The 17904-nt window shown below is 43.1% G+C and overlaps 2 protein-coding genes across 3 annotated transcripts in view; one reads left to right on the top strand and one right to left on the bottom strand.

Moving 5' to 3' along the window:
• Nucleotides 1-9975, bottom strand: part of LOC131689640 (eukaryotic translation initiation factor 5B) — a 409123-nt gene extending 399148 nt beyond the window's left edge. Inside the window, exons 1-4 of the mRNA XM_058974874.1 lie at nt 9542-9975; nt 9023-9464; nt 6621-8956; nt 6424-6556 (exon numbers count right to left, since the gene is read on the bottom strand). Of these exons, the coding sequence (XP_058830857.1) occupies nt 6424-6556; nt 6621-8956; nt 9023-9464; nt 9542-9600 (2970 nt within the window). The 5' untranslated portion in view covers nt 9601-9975. The remainder of the gene's footprint in view (nt 1-6423; nt 6557-6620; nt 8957-9022; nt 9465-9541) is intronic.
• Nucleotides 9976-11157: 1182 nt separating this feature from the next.
• LOC131691938 (uncharacterized) lies at nt 11158-15010 on the top strand. 2 transcript variants are annotated; one of them, XM_058978707.1, is made up of 5 exons: nt 11158-11273; nt 11335-12242; nt 12311-12430; nt 12500-14766; nt 14823-15010. In XM_058978707.1, exons 2-5 carry the CDS (start codon nt 11351-11353, stop codon nt 14877-14879), a joined length of 3336 nt encoding a protein of 1111 aa, XP_058834690.1. In that variant the 5' UTR covers nt 11158-11273; nt 11335-11350; the 3' UTR covers nt 14880-15010. The 2 variants fall into 2 exon arrangements, with proteins under 2 accessions (XP_058834690.1, XP_058834689.1); XM_058978706.1 differs by having other exon boundaries at nt 11158-12242.
• The last annotated feature ends 2894 nt before the right edge of the window (nt 15011-17904 follow it).

The following is a 17904-nucleotide window of genomic DNA, read 5'->3' as shown; positions in this document are numbered from 1 at the left end:
TAAAAAACGAAGCGGCAAATGTGAGGGAGAGCATGAGGATGACTCTTGTTGGAAAGAAACTGAAAAGTGTATTTACTGCGGGGGCCCTTCGCATGCTCTTCAGTCATGCCCCGCGTACAAACAGCGCGATGATAAAATTAAACGCTCCCTTAAGGAACGCTCGAGGCGCTCTTATGCAGAAATGCTAAAGAATGCTTCGCCATCTGTCCTGTCTGAAAATCCCTTTGCTGGTTTGGCTCGCGTTGAGCAAGAATCTGACGACCCTCAAGAGGGAACATCTCTCGTTAACCCGAAGGGGTCCAGGAAGGGGAGAACTCTAGTCTTCCCTAGACTCCCTCGTAAGAGTCTCAAGATGTCCTCCTATGAGAGTGCGCCAACGACATCTAATAAATCAAACGGAAGTGCTACCAAAAACCAGAAGCAAGTTGCTCCAGGACTTGGAAACCTTGATTCTAACAAGGAGTACCCACCACTTCCAGGGACACCGAAAACCCCAAGTGTCGTCTTTTTTCAAACAGACACTCACTGGACACTGGACTAATGAAATTTTCTGACATCGTGAACTTAATTTTCACAGCATAAATTAGACAGCGAAAACAACAATATTGCTTTTACTTCCAACGTTTCAATGGATTTATTCCACCTTTATCAAGGATTAAAAACTTTGTGTTTTCTTGTAAAGTGTAATGTTGTGTTAAAACATGAACTGTCCTAATGTATACGCGTCATCTAATAGTGTTATTGTTCGCATATTCATGCACCCACTGTATTTTTTGAAATTTTTCTGCGTTTGAAACGATTCTGTTTCGCGGGTAGAGAACGAGGGAAAAAGCGCTATATTATGAGCGATTTTTTCCTCGTTCTCTACCCGCGAAACAGAATCGTTTCAAACGCAGAAAAATTTCAAAAAATACAGTAGGTGCATGAATATGCGAACAATAGCACTATTAGATGACGCGTATACATTAGGACAGTTCATGTTTTACCACAACATTACACTTTACAAGAAAACATAAAGTTTTTAATCCTTGATAAAGGTGGAATAAATCCATTGAAACGTTGGAATTAAAAGCAATATTGTTGTTTTCGCTGTCTAATTTATGACTGATTAGCCGAAAAACTCCTCATAATAGAAGCTCGACTGTCAAGAAGACATTCATAATTTTCACAGCTTTCAATGTTACTGATCCTCTTAAAAGCCGTCTGATACGTTTTCTCCCTATAGTGCAAACATTTTTAAAGCAGTTGACTACTAAATGGCCCCTCCTTGCAGCGATCGTATCCTTCGATGGCTAGTTCATCGAACGAGGTCACCGATTCGATCACTGTTCTACAGTGGAACAGCAGAAGTATCCTCCCGAAAATCGATTCCTTTAAATTTTTACTAAATAGTTTAAAATGTGATGCTTTCGCATTATGTGAAACTTGGTTAACTTCCGATATAAATCTCAACTTCCACGACTTTAATATAATTCGTCTGGATCGAGAAAACCCCTATGGAGGAGTACTTTTGGGGATCAAAAAGTGCTTTTCTTTCAACCGAATTAACCTCCCTTCAACACCAGGCATTGAAATTGTCGCTTGTCAAGTTTTAATCAAAGGTAAAGACCTTTGCATTGCTTCCATCTACATTCCTCCTAGAGCCTGGGTAGGGCACCGAACGCTTTGTAATATCACGGAATCCTTACCGGCACCGCGGCTAGTTCTGGGAGACTTTAACTCGCACGGTACGGTATGGGGCTGTCTTCATTATGATAATAGATCAACATTAATCCAAGATCTTTGCGACAATTTCAACATCTTAAACACCGGAGAAATGACGCGGATTGCTACACCACCAGCACGCGCAAGCGCGTTGGATTTATCGCTATGCTCGACATCGCTACAGTTAGATTGCAGGTGGATGGTGATCCCTGGTCCCCACGGTAGCGATCATTTGCCTATCGTGATTTCAATTGCTAGCGGTTCAAGACCATCAGAAACAACCAATGCCTCGTATAACCTCACACGGAACATTGATTGGAAGAGTTACGCGACTGCGATATCCGTTAATATCGAATCCACTCAAGAGCTTCCTCCGGAGGAAGAGTACAGGTTTTTGGCTGGCTTGATTCTCGACAGTGCGAATCAAGCTCAGACTAAACCAGTACCGGGCGCGAATGCCCATGGACGGTCTCCCACACTGTGGTGGGACAAAGAGTGCTCAGAGCTGTACGCGGAGAAGTCTACTGCATATAAGGGCTTCCGGGAAGACGGGTTACCCGTTAGCTATCAACAGTACGCGTCGTTAGAAAGGCGAATGAAGAGTCTAATGAAAGCCAAAAACGCAGTTATTGGCGCCGGTTCGTCGACGGGTTAACGAGAGAAACAGCGATGAGCACTCTTTGGGGTACGGCTCGACGTATGCGTAATCGAAACAGTACCAACGAGAACTTGGAATATTCAAACCGCCGGATATTCGCTTTCGCCAAGAAGATCTGTCCGGACTCTGTCCCGGTACAGAAAACGTACCGCGTCGCGTCTCCTCCCGATACCGCGAACGAAACAACGATTATACCAAACAACGATATTGTCGGTGATGGAGTACGGATGTTTCTGTTTCCGCTCCGCTGCGAACATATACTTCATCAAGCTGGAGAGAATCCAGTATCGTTGCTTGCGCATTGCCTTGGGTTGCATGCGCTCGACCCATACGATGAGTCTCGAAGTGCTGGCGGGCGTTCTTCCGCTAAAAAATCGATTTTGGGAACTCTCATATCGATTGCTTATCCGATGCGACATTCTAAACCCGTTGGTGATTGAAAATTTCGAGAGGCTCGTTGATCTTAATTCTCAAACCCGATTAATGTCCTTGTACTTCGACTACATGGCACATCATCCTTCTTCATATGCTCCCAACCGTGTTCGTTTCCTAGATACTTCTGATTCTACTGTATTCTTCGACACATCCATGAAGGATGAGATTCGTAGAATCCCGGATCATATACGCAAGTGATCCCCAATATATTTTATGATAAATTCCGAGAAGTCAACTGTGACAAAATGTTCTACACTAACGGATCAAATCTCGATGGGTCCACTGGCTTCGGTATCTTCAATGATAATGTCACCGCTTCATTCAAGCTCAATGATCCTACTTCAGTTTACGTCGCCGAATTAGCTGCTATTCAGTATACCCTTGGGATCATCGACACATTGCCCACTACTTCATCATTTCGGACAGCCTCAGCTCTATCGAGGCTCATCGTGCGGTGAAGCCTAAAAAGCAATTCCCGTATTTTCTGGGGAAGATACGGAAGTCTCTGTGCAAGTTATCTGAAAATCTTACCAGATTACCTTTGTTTGGGTCCCCTCTCATTGCTCTATCCCGGGCAATGAAAAGGCCGACTCTTTAGCAAAGGCGATTAGATAGTGACATATACGAAAGACCAATCTGCTTCGACGAATTTTTTAGTATATGTCGTCAGAGTACACTCAACAGTTGGCAAACCTCGTGGAGCAATGGGGAACTTGGACGATGGTTACATTCGATTATCCCAAAGGTATCAACGAAGCCTTGGTTCAGGGGGATGAATGTGGGTAGAGATTTCATACGTGTAATGTCCCGGCTTATGTCCAACCACTATACCTTAGATGCGCATTTGCGGCGTATTGTGTTTGCGGAGAGTAGTCTGTGCGCTTGTGACGAGGGCTATCACGACATCGAGCACGTTGTCTGGGTATGCGCCGGGTATTTGGACGCCAGGTCTCAGTTAAAGGATTCCCTTCGGGCCCGAGGTAGACCACCCGTTCCAGTTCGAGATATCCTGGCAAGTCGCGATTTTCCCTATATGTCTCTCATCTACCTTTTTATTAAATCGACAAATACCCTAATCTAGCCCATATCCTTTATTTCTCGTTCTTAGAGTTTCCTGTCCTTCCTTTTGGAGCACCAGAGAGACACTATGTGACTGCCGTCACCTTTACCACGCCTGCAAAAATGAAGTCAAAGCGAGAACAGGTCGATGGTCTGATCACTCTTGAAGAATTCTCCGCCGCCAACCCGATCCTAGGCATCTACCATCTACCAGCCTGAGGCTCTAACTCATGTCACTGTTCTTCTCTTTGCCTGAATGTTGCAAGTTTTGATTTTTTTTTTCCCCGTCATCGTGCTCGCCTACTCCCCCTGTTCCTGATGCAACTCCTGCTGCTGTTACAAAAACCAATTTGTATTATATTCCTAGTTTTAAGATAGCCTTAAACCTTTTCATTTTTTTTTTCGTTTCCCATCTTGTATATCCCTAATCTTGTATATCCCTAGTTTTAAGATAGCTGTGAAATTTCTCATAATAATTTGTTCCCCTTCATTTATATTAATCTACATTCCTAGTCTTAAGATAGCTGTCAAAAATAATTATTGTTCAATTTTCCCCTTAAAAAAAAATTTGTGCATTGTAACATTTTAGTTTTAAGGTATTCAAAATGTAAAAAAAAAGTATTTGACACTGCCAAGCTAACGCATTTGTGCCTATTGAATAAACGAACTGAATAAAAAAAAGTAGAAGGTTATGATTTGAGATTTATTTCTTCATCAAGTGCAACAAATCTATCGCAAATTAGTTGCTCTGCTATGCTATATTGCTCTGGTTGAGCGGGAGGCAATTCCAACGAAAGCAGATCGTTCGGACAGGTAAGAATGTAGATATCTGGTTACCCATGGAGGAAATCCTAGCCTCTGCACTTTCATAACATAAGCCATGTTAAAGGGAACCTTGTCGAATGCTTTCGCGAAATCAAAATATATTATATCCACTTGTTGAGGCTTCTCGACTTGACGGCCGGGGTAAATTGGCGGGATTTCCGCGTCACACATTTTTGTCTATAACAACAAAGACAATGCAACACTTTGATAAAATTCAGGGATGTTGACTACAGCCGCATGTTCTATTTTGCAAGATCTATCTACATCAAAGCGGTAAAAAATGGAAACTGAAAACACCGCAAACTAGCCCCGGTCTCCCCTATACTGTTTTGTCTAAAGTGAGTCTGCGTCTACTTTCGTGGTAGCCGTGGGATACCTGCTAAGTGAAATAAGAATGTAATAGACATTTCCACAATCCCATTGAACAAAACCAGCTAATGAATCATAGTTTGAGTAAATTGCACCACTAGGTGGATTAAAAAAGGTTTTTTTTTTTAACAAATACTGATTATCTATTTGCTGGTGAGACACATTGAATTTGAAACTCGTTTTTGGAAAACAATCCAATGCGTGCAATATGCAATATTTCTCCCTAAGGAGAGGACAAAGAAGTCGAAATGCAAACCCCTCGATTTATGCATTGCTTGTTGAAATAATTGAGCATAGCGATAATTTCTCTCCTGTAATGACGAAATCAAAATCCTTCAACATCAACGATGAATTTAACTGATTTATCTGGATCTCGGAAATTATTCCTGAAAAAAGCGGTTTTGCTTGAAGAGCACATGATCGATTGCTCCATAATTCTTGAAAACTCAACTAAACATCTCCAAATGGTTGCTCATGATCTCACTGATGTAAAGCTATCAGTAGCAAAAAACTTCGAATTTCGTAAAAACAATACGCTACGCTATATTTCACCCTAAGGAGAAAAATTGGGTAAACACCAAAATTTCTGATCAGGGCGAATTTTTCTGGTAAAACCAGACTTTGTACATGAAGGGCACAAATCCTAACTTATTAGTCATGGGTGCGTCAAACGTAAGACCAGCCGTTCGATTGAAACACAAAGTGTGTTTTAGTTTATGGGATTTAGCGACAAGCCGGCGCTAATCTATTCCGACAAAGTTAGTGTTGGGGTCTGATGAAACGAAGTCGAAACGCAATAAAAAATGTTTTGTAATTTTTTACTGGATAATGTGGTACTCTGTGGGGGTGAAATTCAGAGGAAGGTTACATTCTGGGCTCTAGTATATTCTGAGAAATGGTTTTCGGGGCAATGGTATACATCCGCGATTTGTTAAGTGTACGCACTGCCGAGTTACTAGATTGAACCTAAAAAATTACCTTTTTGTTAATGAATTACCTAATTTTGAGAAGCATAAGCTTCCCTTGGAAACAAAAAGATAACTGTACTATAAGGCAAAATTTTGTAGGAATTCCAAGATTTTCATGAAAATTCATTAAATTTAGCAGAACTTCCGTCAATTTCTTTTTTTGGTTAGAGATAATTAAATCCCAACCCCGCACATAGGGTTAAAGATTTTTCTTGAGAAATTTTTCTAAGCCAAAGAGGCGAAGGACCCCAAGGTCAAAACCTCTATAATCGATATAAAAAAATTAATGGTATAGATAGCCATGGTACACAGGCGCAAGAGAAGTCTAATCGGAAAGATTAAAAAATCAACGCTATCGGGGTCCCTTCTGCTCTTGGTGTCATTGTATAAAATAATAGCACTCACCGGAATTTTAGAAGTCCTTAAGAACTCCAGCAACGCCTCCAACGAACCAAGCGTAGACGCCTGCACATAAACACCACGGTCGCTTAGTTTAATGCTGCTAAGAACGGTTTTCAAATCACGTGCCACAATATCTCTACAAACAAAAAAACGTTAACCACACACCGCCCTTCTCACCAGCAAAACCCGTTTGAACTTACTTGAATATCTCCACCTCATCAGGCTTCTGGGCAATCTGCAGATTCAATCCGGCGATTGCCTTCTCCAGTTCCTTGGCAGCAATCTTCACACCCTGAGCAGCCATAACTTCCCTGTGCTCGACGTATGCATTCTTAACGCGCAGTTCCTTCATCGGCTGTGGCATGAGCAGCGCTTTAATCTGAGTCACAATCGGTCCTTCCGTACCGGCTAAAATCATGGTATCGCCTTCACGCAGTTTTCCATTGATCAAAATAGCATCGATCGTGGTTCCCAAACCAGGGATGGCTTTTACCTCTAGCACCGTTGCCTGTAGGTCTTCGCTAAACATAAGCCGTTTGGCGAGCTGTTTCTGGCAATACTGAACAATCAGAAAGAGCAAATTTCCCATGCCTTCGCCGGTAATGGCACTGGTCGGAATCAGAGAAATGTAGGTTTTTGGGTCCGGGTTCTCATAGTACAGAGCGGCGTTCAGACCCTGCTCGGCGAACTGGACTATGACCTCCTTTGTGCGCTGGGTAAACTCAAGCTGCGTGTTGGAAGCTTGCCCTTTAATAATATCGCGAACATCCTTGCGGTTCATGGTGCTCCAATCGTACAAGCGATCGATTTTGTTGAGAGCTACCACGAACGGGGTTCGCTTGGACTTGAGGAGGTTGATTGATTCAATAGTTTGCGGTTCGAGACCATGCATAATGTCAACCACAAGAATAGCGATGTCGCAAAGTGAAGAACCGCGACTACGCAGATTGCTGAACGATTCGTGCCCGGGAGTGTCGATAATTAGCAGACCGGGTAATTTGAAGATTGTTTCGGGGTACCCTTTGACAAATTTGGTTTGCTCTTTAATATTTTCTATTGGAACGTTTGTAGCTCCAATCTGCTGTGTGATTCCACCGGCTTCAGCGTCCTGCACATTAGTCCGACGAAGTTTGTCCAGGATTTTTGTCTTTCCTGTATCGACATGGCCAAGTACGCAAACAACTGCCGCCCGTAAATTTTCGATATCACGTTTCTTCTCTGCATCCTGCGTTCTTTTTGCAATTCGTTCTAAAGCACGTTGCCGCATTTTTTCAGCCTCCGGGCGAGTATCTTCCTCGGAGTCGCTGTCGCTTTCTGTTGCTTCTTCGGAGTCCTCATCCTCGGAATCATCTTCGTCCTCTTCTTCGTCAGATTCCTCATGCTTAGATTTTGAGGCAGCTCCTGGTTTCTTCTTCGGAACCGGAGCTTCTGTTTCCGGTTCTTCCAATTCTTCCTCACTGTCAGAAGCATCCCACGAATCTTTGACTTCGTCGATTTTCACCTTTTCTTCGGCTTTTTCAGCTTCGATTTTCTGTTGCTCCTCAACCGTTGGACTTTGCTCCTTTGATTCTCCTTCCTTTGCAGCATCATCCTTTTTCTTCGGACGGATTCTGGTACCCAACCGGACCTTTTTCTCGACTCCAGCCTCCGGAATTTCAACTCCCTGTGCTTTTAGAGCGTCCAACATCGCTTGAGCTCGCATTCGATCCTGTTTTTGTTTGGCAGTCAATAGCTTTCCTTCAGCCTTCAAGCGCTCCTTGCGTTCTTTCTCCTTTAGTTTTTTTCGATCTTTTTTCTCCTGTTCTAACCGTAATTGCTCCTGGTGATACTTTTCGGCTTCTTCGGCTAATCTAATTTTTTCCTCTTCTTCTCGTTTTAAACGTTCCTCTTCTTCACGAATTGCCTTTAAGCGCTCCTGCATCAAAGCAAGCGCAGCCTTATTAGGGCCTTTTTTCTTCTTTTCAGCATCTTTTCCAACGGTTTCCGTTACTTTTTCACCTTCCGGTGCTTGTTCAACGGATTTAACCTCAATCACAGAACCTTCGGGTGCCTTTTCCGATTCATCTTTCTTGCCCTTCTTTTTCTTCTTTTTACCTTCGCCAACTGCCGGTGCAGATTCTTCCGGGCCAGCTATAGGCGTTGACTCTTTCTCTGCGGTCACTTGGCTGGGGCCATCGGCTTCCTGCTGCTTGGCAGCTTGCGCTTCCTTCTTTTGACGTTCTTTCTTTTCCTTGCGCTTTTCGGCTGCCGTTTTAATGCGAATTTCACCTTCCGCAATTTCTTCCGGTTCAGCTTCTGGAGTTTCTTCCTTCTTTTTCTTGTCTTTCTTGTTCTTCTTCTTTTCAGTTGGCTCGGTCTGTTCAACAGCAGCTGGCGCTTCCTCACTTGCGGGTGGCTTAGCTCCCGAATACTCCATTTCTAATTCGGCAAGCATTTTTTCAATGTCCTCATCATCACTATTTCCTCCCTTCTTTTTCTTATCCTTTTTGCTCTTCTTACCACTTTTCTGTGGTACCTCTTCGTCCTCATCCTTGACCTAAAAAACAAAACAAATATTACAGCATTAAAATTAGTAAATACTTTTGTAATGAATTTTGTCTACTTGTTGCTTCTTGCCGCCTTTGGCCTTTCCTTTTTTGGGGGCCTCATCTTCTTCGTCATCATCCTTAACGTCCCCACCAACATCCTCATCATCATCAGCCATCAACAGCGAAAACCCGACTGGACCTCCAGAAGCGCCTGCTTTGTTTTTCTTTTTACCTTTTGCCTTCTTTCCACCATCATCATCTTCATCACCATTGGCAGTATCTTCCGGAGACTCTTCCTTTTTCTCAGCCTTCTTGGTTTTTTTCTTGTCCCCCTTCTGCTGCTTACCATCAACGGATAGCTTTTTTATCTCCTCAGTGACATCCTCTACATTTTCTTCGACTTCCTCGGGATCACTGTCAACTTTCTTTGATTTCTTGTCTTTCTTCTTCTTATCATTCTTCCGATTTTCCACTTCCGTTTCGGTCAGCTCAGTTTGCTTCACCTCAACGTCGGAGCTGCAAAGAAAAGCCAAATTTAATCGACAGAAATAAGAACAAAGCTCATTCAGCTTCAAGTAAACAAATTTTCTTACCCGTCCTCGCCGGTACCGGCAACCGTGGCATCTTTTTTACCCTTCTTCGCCTTACCCATCGTTTATTGAGCGGTTTACTTGGAGTAGCGAACGCGGACCACTTCGGATGGTAATGACGACGATTGCTGCCGGAGGAACTCAGCTTGAAGGATACAAACCGTGGAACCAGACAACGGGTACGTAGTAGGCCAGAGACCGAAAACCACCGCACGACGAATGCACACCGTAACCGCGAGTACGCGAAACCACTGAAACGACGACCGAAGCTAGAAAAAGGGTATCTCCCGAATGTGTACCCTGCCTAAAATTGCCACACGTACAAATTTTATACGATATTCGTGAGATAAAAGGAATCAAACCACGAACAGCGATTAATATACGCGAATAAAAAACGCGTTCACCAAATTCTTGCCACACTATGCGAAACTGACACAAAACTGACAGAACTGAACCGATGACAGCTGATTTTCTTTTCTTGTTTTGGTTCTCGTTTATCGTGCTTTTGTGTTTTTAAGGCGGGTTTCGATGAGGTACCAGAACATCTTACACGCAAATTGTGTTATAGTCAAAATATATTGACCACACTGAAAATCAATTGCCTACACTAAGAAACAAAAATATACAGTTTGCATATTTTCTATTTCTGTTTATTCTGCTCTGATTTTTATTCACTTTCTGGCATATACTTCTCGCATAAATGAAAACTTTATCTGGAATCCTCCATATTATATATTATATAAATTTTAAGTGTTATGGTTATCACATATGTTAAGGTCTATTTAAAATATTACGATAAATGCCTATTTCTGCTAAATTATAAGAAATCTAGAGGGAAATTACTCCAAACTTGGTCTGAGTCCGACCCCTACCAAAAAAGATTAGACGGGATTAGAGAAGTTCAATCGAGATTAAAATAGCGTTCTAAGCACGGGGCCCATATTATTGGCTCGAATCAAAACTCGTCGAAATGTCAATTGACGATAGGTTCATCCGGAGTGTTCATTTGGGGCCCATATTATTGGCTCGAATCAAAACTCGTCGAAATGTCAATTGACGATAGGTTCATCCGGAGTGTTCATTTGTGTTTACATTTTGCTAGCGTTGCCAATTTTATTTTGTGTCCACCACCCAATGTGGCTACGCCACATCGCTTTTGCGTGTGCTGTCCGACTTCGCTACCGCTCAGTCGGACTTAAACTAGGGATAGCCCCTATGTTTGAATAAGCCGGGCAAACGAGTGGATCACAGGTTCGCTTGCTTCCGATGGCGCTTCGGTTCCTAGGCCTCGGTTATGCGGCTAAGCCGCATTGAAATGGTACCCCTTAAACATTCTAACTTGAATCGGTTGTGTCACCGGAGCCGGAACCAGGCAGCATTCCGGTTGAGCTTAACTGGGAAGTTTAGTAAAATTTAATCTGGATATAAAATTTTTCTGGCAACGCTCCAGCACCCCGTAGAATTCTAACGATTTCACCACCTGGGCGCCAGGTTGACGATATTAAATGAACTTTGTTTACTTTCGACAAGTTTTGATTCGAGCCAACAACATTCAGCCATTCTTTCCCGCCTGTGTTGACAGATAGCGCAAAAGTTCAAAAATATTCCATCTCCATTGCTGTCCTATTACAAACGGTCGCCATCGTATTTTAAAAGAAAACCGAATAACTTTTGCCTGTTATTTAAATATTGCCTTTTTCCTGATTCGTATTTATCAAACTTTAAAAAAAATAAGGTTTGTTGCTGATTAGAGGTTTGTTTTCAAATTATATGTGTTACAATTAATCGGGTAAAAGACATGATTTCGAAATAATGAATTCTCGTGCGTCCGACGTTTTGAACGGCAAATCGATCGCCAGCAGTCGAAATCTGCTTACGCCACCAACAAAGGATGATAGCTACGATGGCGATTCTCTGTTGCCGCCCCGTCGTTACAAATCGATCAACATTACTGAATTGGAAGTGGAGAATACCATTCACCTGCAGGCCACACCACAGCGGATGACGTTCGAACCGAAAGAAATTGCCGCTCGCTCTACGATGGACCAGTGCGCACCGGATCAGGTTCGTCGAAAGTTGGAAGTTGATCAGCTTGCTCCGGACATTCAGGAACTTTTGCATCAGAGTTTTGCCGACGAAATTCGGGAACTAGGTAGCAAGTATAAAGAGAAGCCGGATTTAAATCTTCCACGAACTGCTGATATGAGTAGAATGTCGTCAGTTAGAGGATCGCTTTCATCAATCCCATCCAAAGAGCAGGAAGCTAACTCGGCAAAGCAGAATTTTTGGGATATTTCTTCCGCAGGTCTTGCGGACAGTTGGATGCAAAAGGAGCTTTCTCAACTGGACGAAATTGATTTTCGTCCAGCGGAAGAGCAAACCTCAAGACTGTTGAAGGATGAAATGGCATGGGAACAGGAAAATGCCATCATTCCGCAGGTTTATGAACAGCAGCCGAAGAGTCCTTTGGAAGAAAAAGTAAAAAAGCTGAAGAATTTGAAAAATCATGTGGACTTTTCGTGCTTCTCAGGATATTTGGAGCAAGAGGATGTGGGGTCGATGCAGGCTACTCATATCGATGACAGCAGCTACTGTTCCGTCGGAGAGTATTTCAATAAAATGTCCTCAAGTTTGAAAGGTATGATTCCGGATGGAAGCCCGCCACGGAGAACTCCCTATCCTCTCGTGGACGTGAGCAATCTAGGTGATTGTTTTTTCAAAATGCTTTTTTTTTATTACTGTAACCACATGCAATATTGTTATTTTGTTTAGGGTTAGCCGCTGAAACTGTGTCAAAAAGCCCTCTTAAAAGCAAGATAGACCATAAGAAAGTGTCACCAGGGTCAGATAAGGAAAATTCGCTTAGTGTATCCAGTATAATGAAAGCACTAAGTAAGTATTCTCACAGCACTACACCTACACGCTTCCATTCTACTGAATAATATAACAAAATCATTACAGACTCAATACCGCTGGAAGATTCGCCAACCGCATTTATTGACAAGCTAACAAATCTACGCAAGGCAAAATCAAATCTCGCTGCTACCCAGTCGGAAGTGGCAGCTGCAGGAATCAATACTCCCGCATCCGATCATCGACAAACGAAGCAGCTGCACAAAACTACTTCCCTCAAGACTGACCTAAATTGCGTAACGAAAAGCCCGTCCTTTGTTCGCGATCTAGATGAAGTCAAAAAGCGTGTCCCCCGAACCTCCGGGGCTCTTTCCGATACGGCAAGTTTCACTGAGTCCCTACTGGAATCATCCGCTTTTGTTCCGATGAAGCCTGTCCCCGTTTTGCAAACGCCTGCTCCTTCATCAGCGGCGAAATCGGACCGGAGTGAATATGATGCAAAATCCCAATACTCAACGGGCCGAAAGCCCTTCTTGGATACGTATCGGGTTTCGACTGCCACTAAATTGTCGGAACACCAATTAGAGCTACCACCGGTTCCAATTGTGCGAGATCCTCCCAAATGCCAGCGACAAATCATCACGAACGATGCTCCGGTTAAACCTAATCGAAAGAGAAGATCTAGTTCGGCCACACGACAGGAGCTGCAGGAAAACGAGGATAAGCTCCAGGAAGCTGCTTTGATAGCCAGCGGTCAGAAACGATCCCGTTCGCCTTGCAACCTGGCGGAGTTGAAAGCCGTCGCAAGCCATCTGGTGGAGTATCCGGATACACCAAAAGGTACAGTTCCATCGCAGCGTGGTGTGGTTGGTCCAGGACAAAAATCGTTCCTTTCACCAGAACCTAGATCTCGGGAAACTCAAATGTACGGTGGGACGTCTGCGTTTACTTCGCCCAAATCTGTGGCATCCAACCAGGAGTCTGAAACAGAGGATCGTGCTGCGTTGACGGATCCTTCAAGGGCACAAGTATCCGGCAATTTTCTGTTTAGTTCCGCACGGTCTGCATCGCAATGCTCGGTTGCGGGTAGTGAATTCAGTCACAAGGATGGTATTTTACCGCTGAAGGCTACTCACACTGAAATTTCCTGGGGTAGCTCTAGACTCAGACGGAATGAGAAGAAATCGATGCAGATTAAGAACATTTCGCCAAAGAAATTGGTAATCAAAGCCAGCATAACAGGCCCCGGTTTCCAACTGTGCGGAATGGAGCAAAGTGGAATTTTGACACTGCAAAGTCAGGAATGTCGCACTATAACGGTAGATTTCTGCCCAACCGTCATAGGGGCAGCCGTTGGACTTCTGAGTTTTCAGCCTCCACACGACTGCTATAGCCAGCGAATTGTATCTCTTTTTGGATACGGCGGGGAGGCATCGTTAAGAGTTGAAGGCATCCAAAAGGGACCGAGTGGACCATATTTGGAACTTGGTCAAGCACGTAATCTTGGATGTCCCTTGGAAAAATCTTTCTCTTTGTACAACAAGGGCAGCCTGCCGGCGTTTGCCCGGATTGGAATCGACAAAAAAGGACTAGATCAAACTTTTCTTGCATCCGCCGTTTATGTTCAACCCCAGCGGGTCATCATCCCGCCGAATAGCTACGCTCACATCCACGTCATTTTCAAACCGCGTCGCCAAGAAGTTGCCAAAATCCTTCAAAAACAAGTTGACGTTCTTTCCATCACTAATCTACATATTCTTTGGGGCGATGAACCAACGCGGCACCGTATCCGCAAAATAATAACGCTCATCAAAAGAAACGATCTGCAACAGGACAAGATCGCTCCGTTGGAATCCGTGTGTGAAGTTTTCCCTAAAGAAAAAGAATTCAACGAACTGGAATCCTTCACCGAAAACCTTTTCGAAACCATACATGAACTGTTCCTGACTCTCCGCGAGTATGAACTAGTCCTCACGGTGGATCGCGCTTTGGACGAAACGATGATCGATCTGACACTATCGGAGGACAGCAGTGACCTGTTTAAAACCATGTTCATCTCGTCGGACGTCGGCTCACCACGTTTACCCGAGGATATCTCTCCCGGTTTTGCACCCGCACTTCAGTCAGCCAAGCGAGAAAGCGGCGAATCATGGAGTGTACGGCCAACCTTCCTTGAGTTTCGTCCCACCGAGCGGACGAAACAGTTTGTGATCAAGAGCAACTTTTACTCGACGCAGTTTTTTGAACTTAATTCCAACTTCCGACCGTTGTTTCGATTTTCGCCCATGGAGGGACAGATCCGTCCCGGGCAGGAGGTGGTAGTGAATGTGGACTTCCAGTCGGGGCCTCCCACCCAACAGCAGATACTTATTGTGGTAAATTGTTTTTGTTGTAGATATACGACATCTTATAATATTTAATATTTCTTCAGGTTTACATAGAGAATCAGAAGATTACCATACCTGTTTACGTTCGGAACAGAATTTGAGCCCGGTGCTTGGAAAACGGCGAATATGGGAATTCATTTAGTTTTGTAATTATCATTCATTTAGTTTTATTTATTGTATAACTGTTCCTATTTGTTATGTGGACATCATTAATGCAGTGCATTTAGTTGGTTTAGGCTAAAATAATAACATTATGAAAAGACGTTTCAATTTGTGGGAAGGGGAGGAGTTGCTTCTCTAATCTTCCGGTCATCACATCGCATGCTTTGGTATTCTTAATATGTATAACAAACATGAAGATGTGACACAAGGCGCCAAGAGCGCACTAAAATCCTGTCAATCCATTTTTCATTGGATTGTCTGCTCTAAATATATCACCAGGGTACCATTCATAAATGATGATGGATATTGACAATAGGGGAAGAGCGTCACGTAACGAGATAAAAACTAAAAATGAATTTTAGACGTATCAGCGGATCAGGGATAAAAAAAAAGTACAACATTGTTTATGAATGGCCCCCAAACAAAGAATATTCCATAACGAATATCACGTAACATCGGTGACAGAGCATTGGGATCAAGGCCAAGTCCCCCCTGGGTCGTGCAAAACTGAGAAGCAACATCAATTTGGGCACAGATAGCAGACGTCCATTTATTTTCATTTTGTTTTGTCTTTTCATTTGTTTCTCCTGCCATGATATGTGCGGATTGATGCGGATCGAGCGTGACGGCCAAGGAAACGGAAAGCCAGTGGCTCAAACAGATCAGGAACAGGAGGGAGGACTACGAACAACGGAAAGGACAACAGAGGAGAAATCGTTTACTTATTTATTATAACTACGACACTAATCACAATTATTTTGCTTTTCTTGTTTCGTTTCAGCAAACCAGAATCTAAACGGACTAGCACATACGAACAGTTGGGCTTTCTAGGTTCTCATCTTGACAGAGTCTAGATGGGCGGATGAACGTCTGCCAGAATGTGGGCTGAGAAATGACAATGACACTGTACGAGATGGCGCTGGGCCTGTGGCCTCCGACTGACATGGTCCATTCTCATTGATTCGGAAGTCTTCTTGGCTGGTTGGTAGATATGTGCTCCTACTTGCAAGTTGATCAATTCGCTTGGGTGGGGGACATGTAGATCCTACTAGTTGTCGACTCTTTTGATCTTGAGAATGAGGCAAGTTCAGGAAAGGAGGCACCTAAGAGATAGTTAACTATTCAGGATTTGTTCTTATGATTATTAAACTCGATCAAGCACACCGGCTCTTAGAAATGATAAGCAACCCTTTCGGGTCGGTGTGGTCTGTTCGAGTCGAACCAGGCGGACATTCGTTTCGAGCAAACTTTATGTGGATAAATATTGCTTACGCCTTAATTGGCAGAGATTCTTTTTAACGAAATCCTAAAATACCTTCACTGGTATAGCTACTCAGGATAATAATAATAGAAAAATTAAGGGTTTGCCTGGTCCATAATGTAATGAATATGTATATTGACTAGAACAGGGATAATCGAGTTATGTTATAAGATAGAGAAGAAACAGCACAATTGTAGGAAAAGTATTCGCGTGTAAGGACTAATAATACTGCTAGTATGTTTACCGTTTCAATTAATAGTCGATTGATCCGCTTCGGACCTAGGAGACAAAAAGGAGATTAGGAAGAGACAGAAGCGGATTCAATGCGAAATTTGCCAATATGACGTTGACCTCAAGGCGATGGTAGGATGATTTTCCATAGGATGACACGACGTTATACGCTCTAAACTTGCGCCAAATAGTTTGTATGTATGTATGAATGTAAGCCCGTATGTATGCATGGATGTGTATAGGACCAATGTATCCCTGAGCAACATGGAAGGACACCTCTGAGCCGCCAAAACGCTCATGGGAAGCCGGGTGCGCGGTCATAGGTGTGACCATAAAGCACTGCACACACTGTCAAGTGCAACGGATAGACGGTAGGTGTACAGTTAATGCACATAGGTTGCAGAAATAGGTTGTTGAGACAGCCCGATTGCACACTGATAAATAACAATAACAACAACAATTATGAAAAGACGTTTCAATTTGAATAAAATAGGCTGTCTAACAACATTAAAAGCTCTGCCTAATGAAGAAAAACTAAATGCAACAATGGATAAACTCTTAATAGCTAACATGCCCCTATTACTAGTCATTACCGATCGCTGAACTTTTGAAAAGTCGCTTTGGGGAATTCCAGAAGAATTTTCCTCACGTTTGATCGTGTAGTTCTCATATCACGGACCCTATTCTCACAGTCACTTCACCTAGTGGTTGCAGAAATACTCCTTGACCTGTCGATGCATAATTTCGGAGTATGGTAAGGTTTTGAAGCCCTGTTCTAAATATGGCAATAATTGTTCTCATTATCTGACTCCCGGTAGAAACCGTTGTCACTTCAAATGTCTGTCCTTGTACGCAGCTCACCTGGATTCAAGTCGTAACCCCGCAAATAGGGGCTAGATATTTTTCTAAGAGATCTTCCTAACCCGATAAAAGAAACAAATGACCCTAAGGAAGAAACCTCTATAATAAAAGCTATAAGAAATATAGCTAAGGAGAAAATTGCTCCAAAAAACGGAACAAAGGAATTCATTTTAAGCAGATGAGAACCAGCGTCAACCCGGCGCTAGCTTAGTCCTGTTACTGTCGGATTCTGATGCCACGAAGTTAAAACGCAAATTCCATAGTTAATTAGCCAATTCACCCAATAATTTTTTTGTCGAGAATTGTCCTACTGGAGCTGTAGGTCTCGGAAGAACTCCCCGTCAGAATCACTTACAACAATTGCAGATTCTATTTTTACCATTTTTTTGTTAACCATTTTTGTTAACGACCTATTGAGTCAATTTGTCAACAGTTCCCGGTCAAAAAAATGCGGACGAACATGGTCAGGCGATTTAAACAGTTTGACATTTAACTCAACTCGCCTGTGCTAATTGCCCCTAGGAACAAATGCAATTTGCGAATGCGATTTAAAGGCAATTTCAACACTTAGAGAAATTTTCTGGCGGCTGAAATGAACTTAGCTCTTTTGC

This window comes from Topomyia yanbarensis, chromosome 3 (assembly GCF_030247195.1).
Source record: "Topomyia yanbarensis strain Yona2022 chromosome 3, ASM3024719v1, whole genome shotgun sequence".
Lineage (NCBI taxonomy): Eukaryota > Metazoa > Arthropoda > Insecta > Diptera > Culicidae > Topomyia > Topomyia yanbarensis.
The sequence above is the reverse complement of the archived record's forward strand: the minus strand, read 5'-3'. Positions and strand labels throughout refer to the sequence as shown.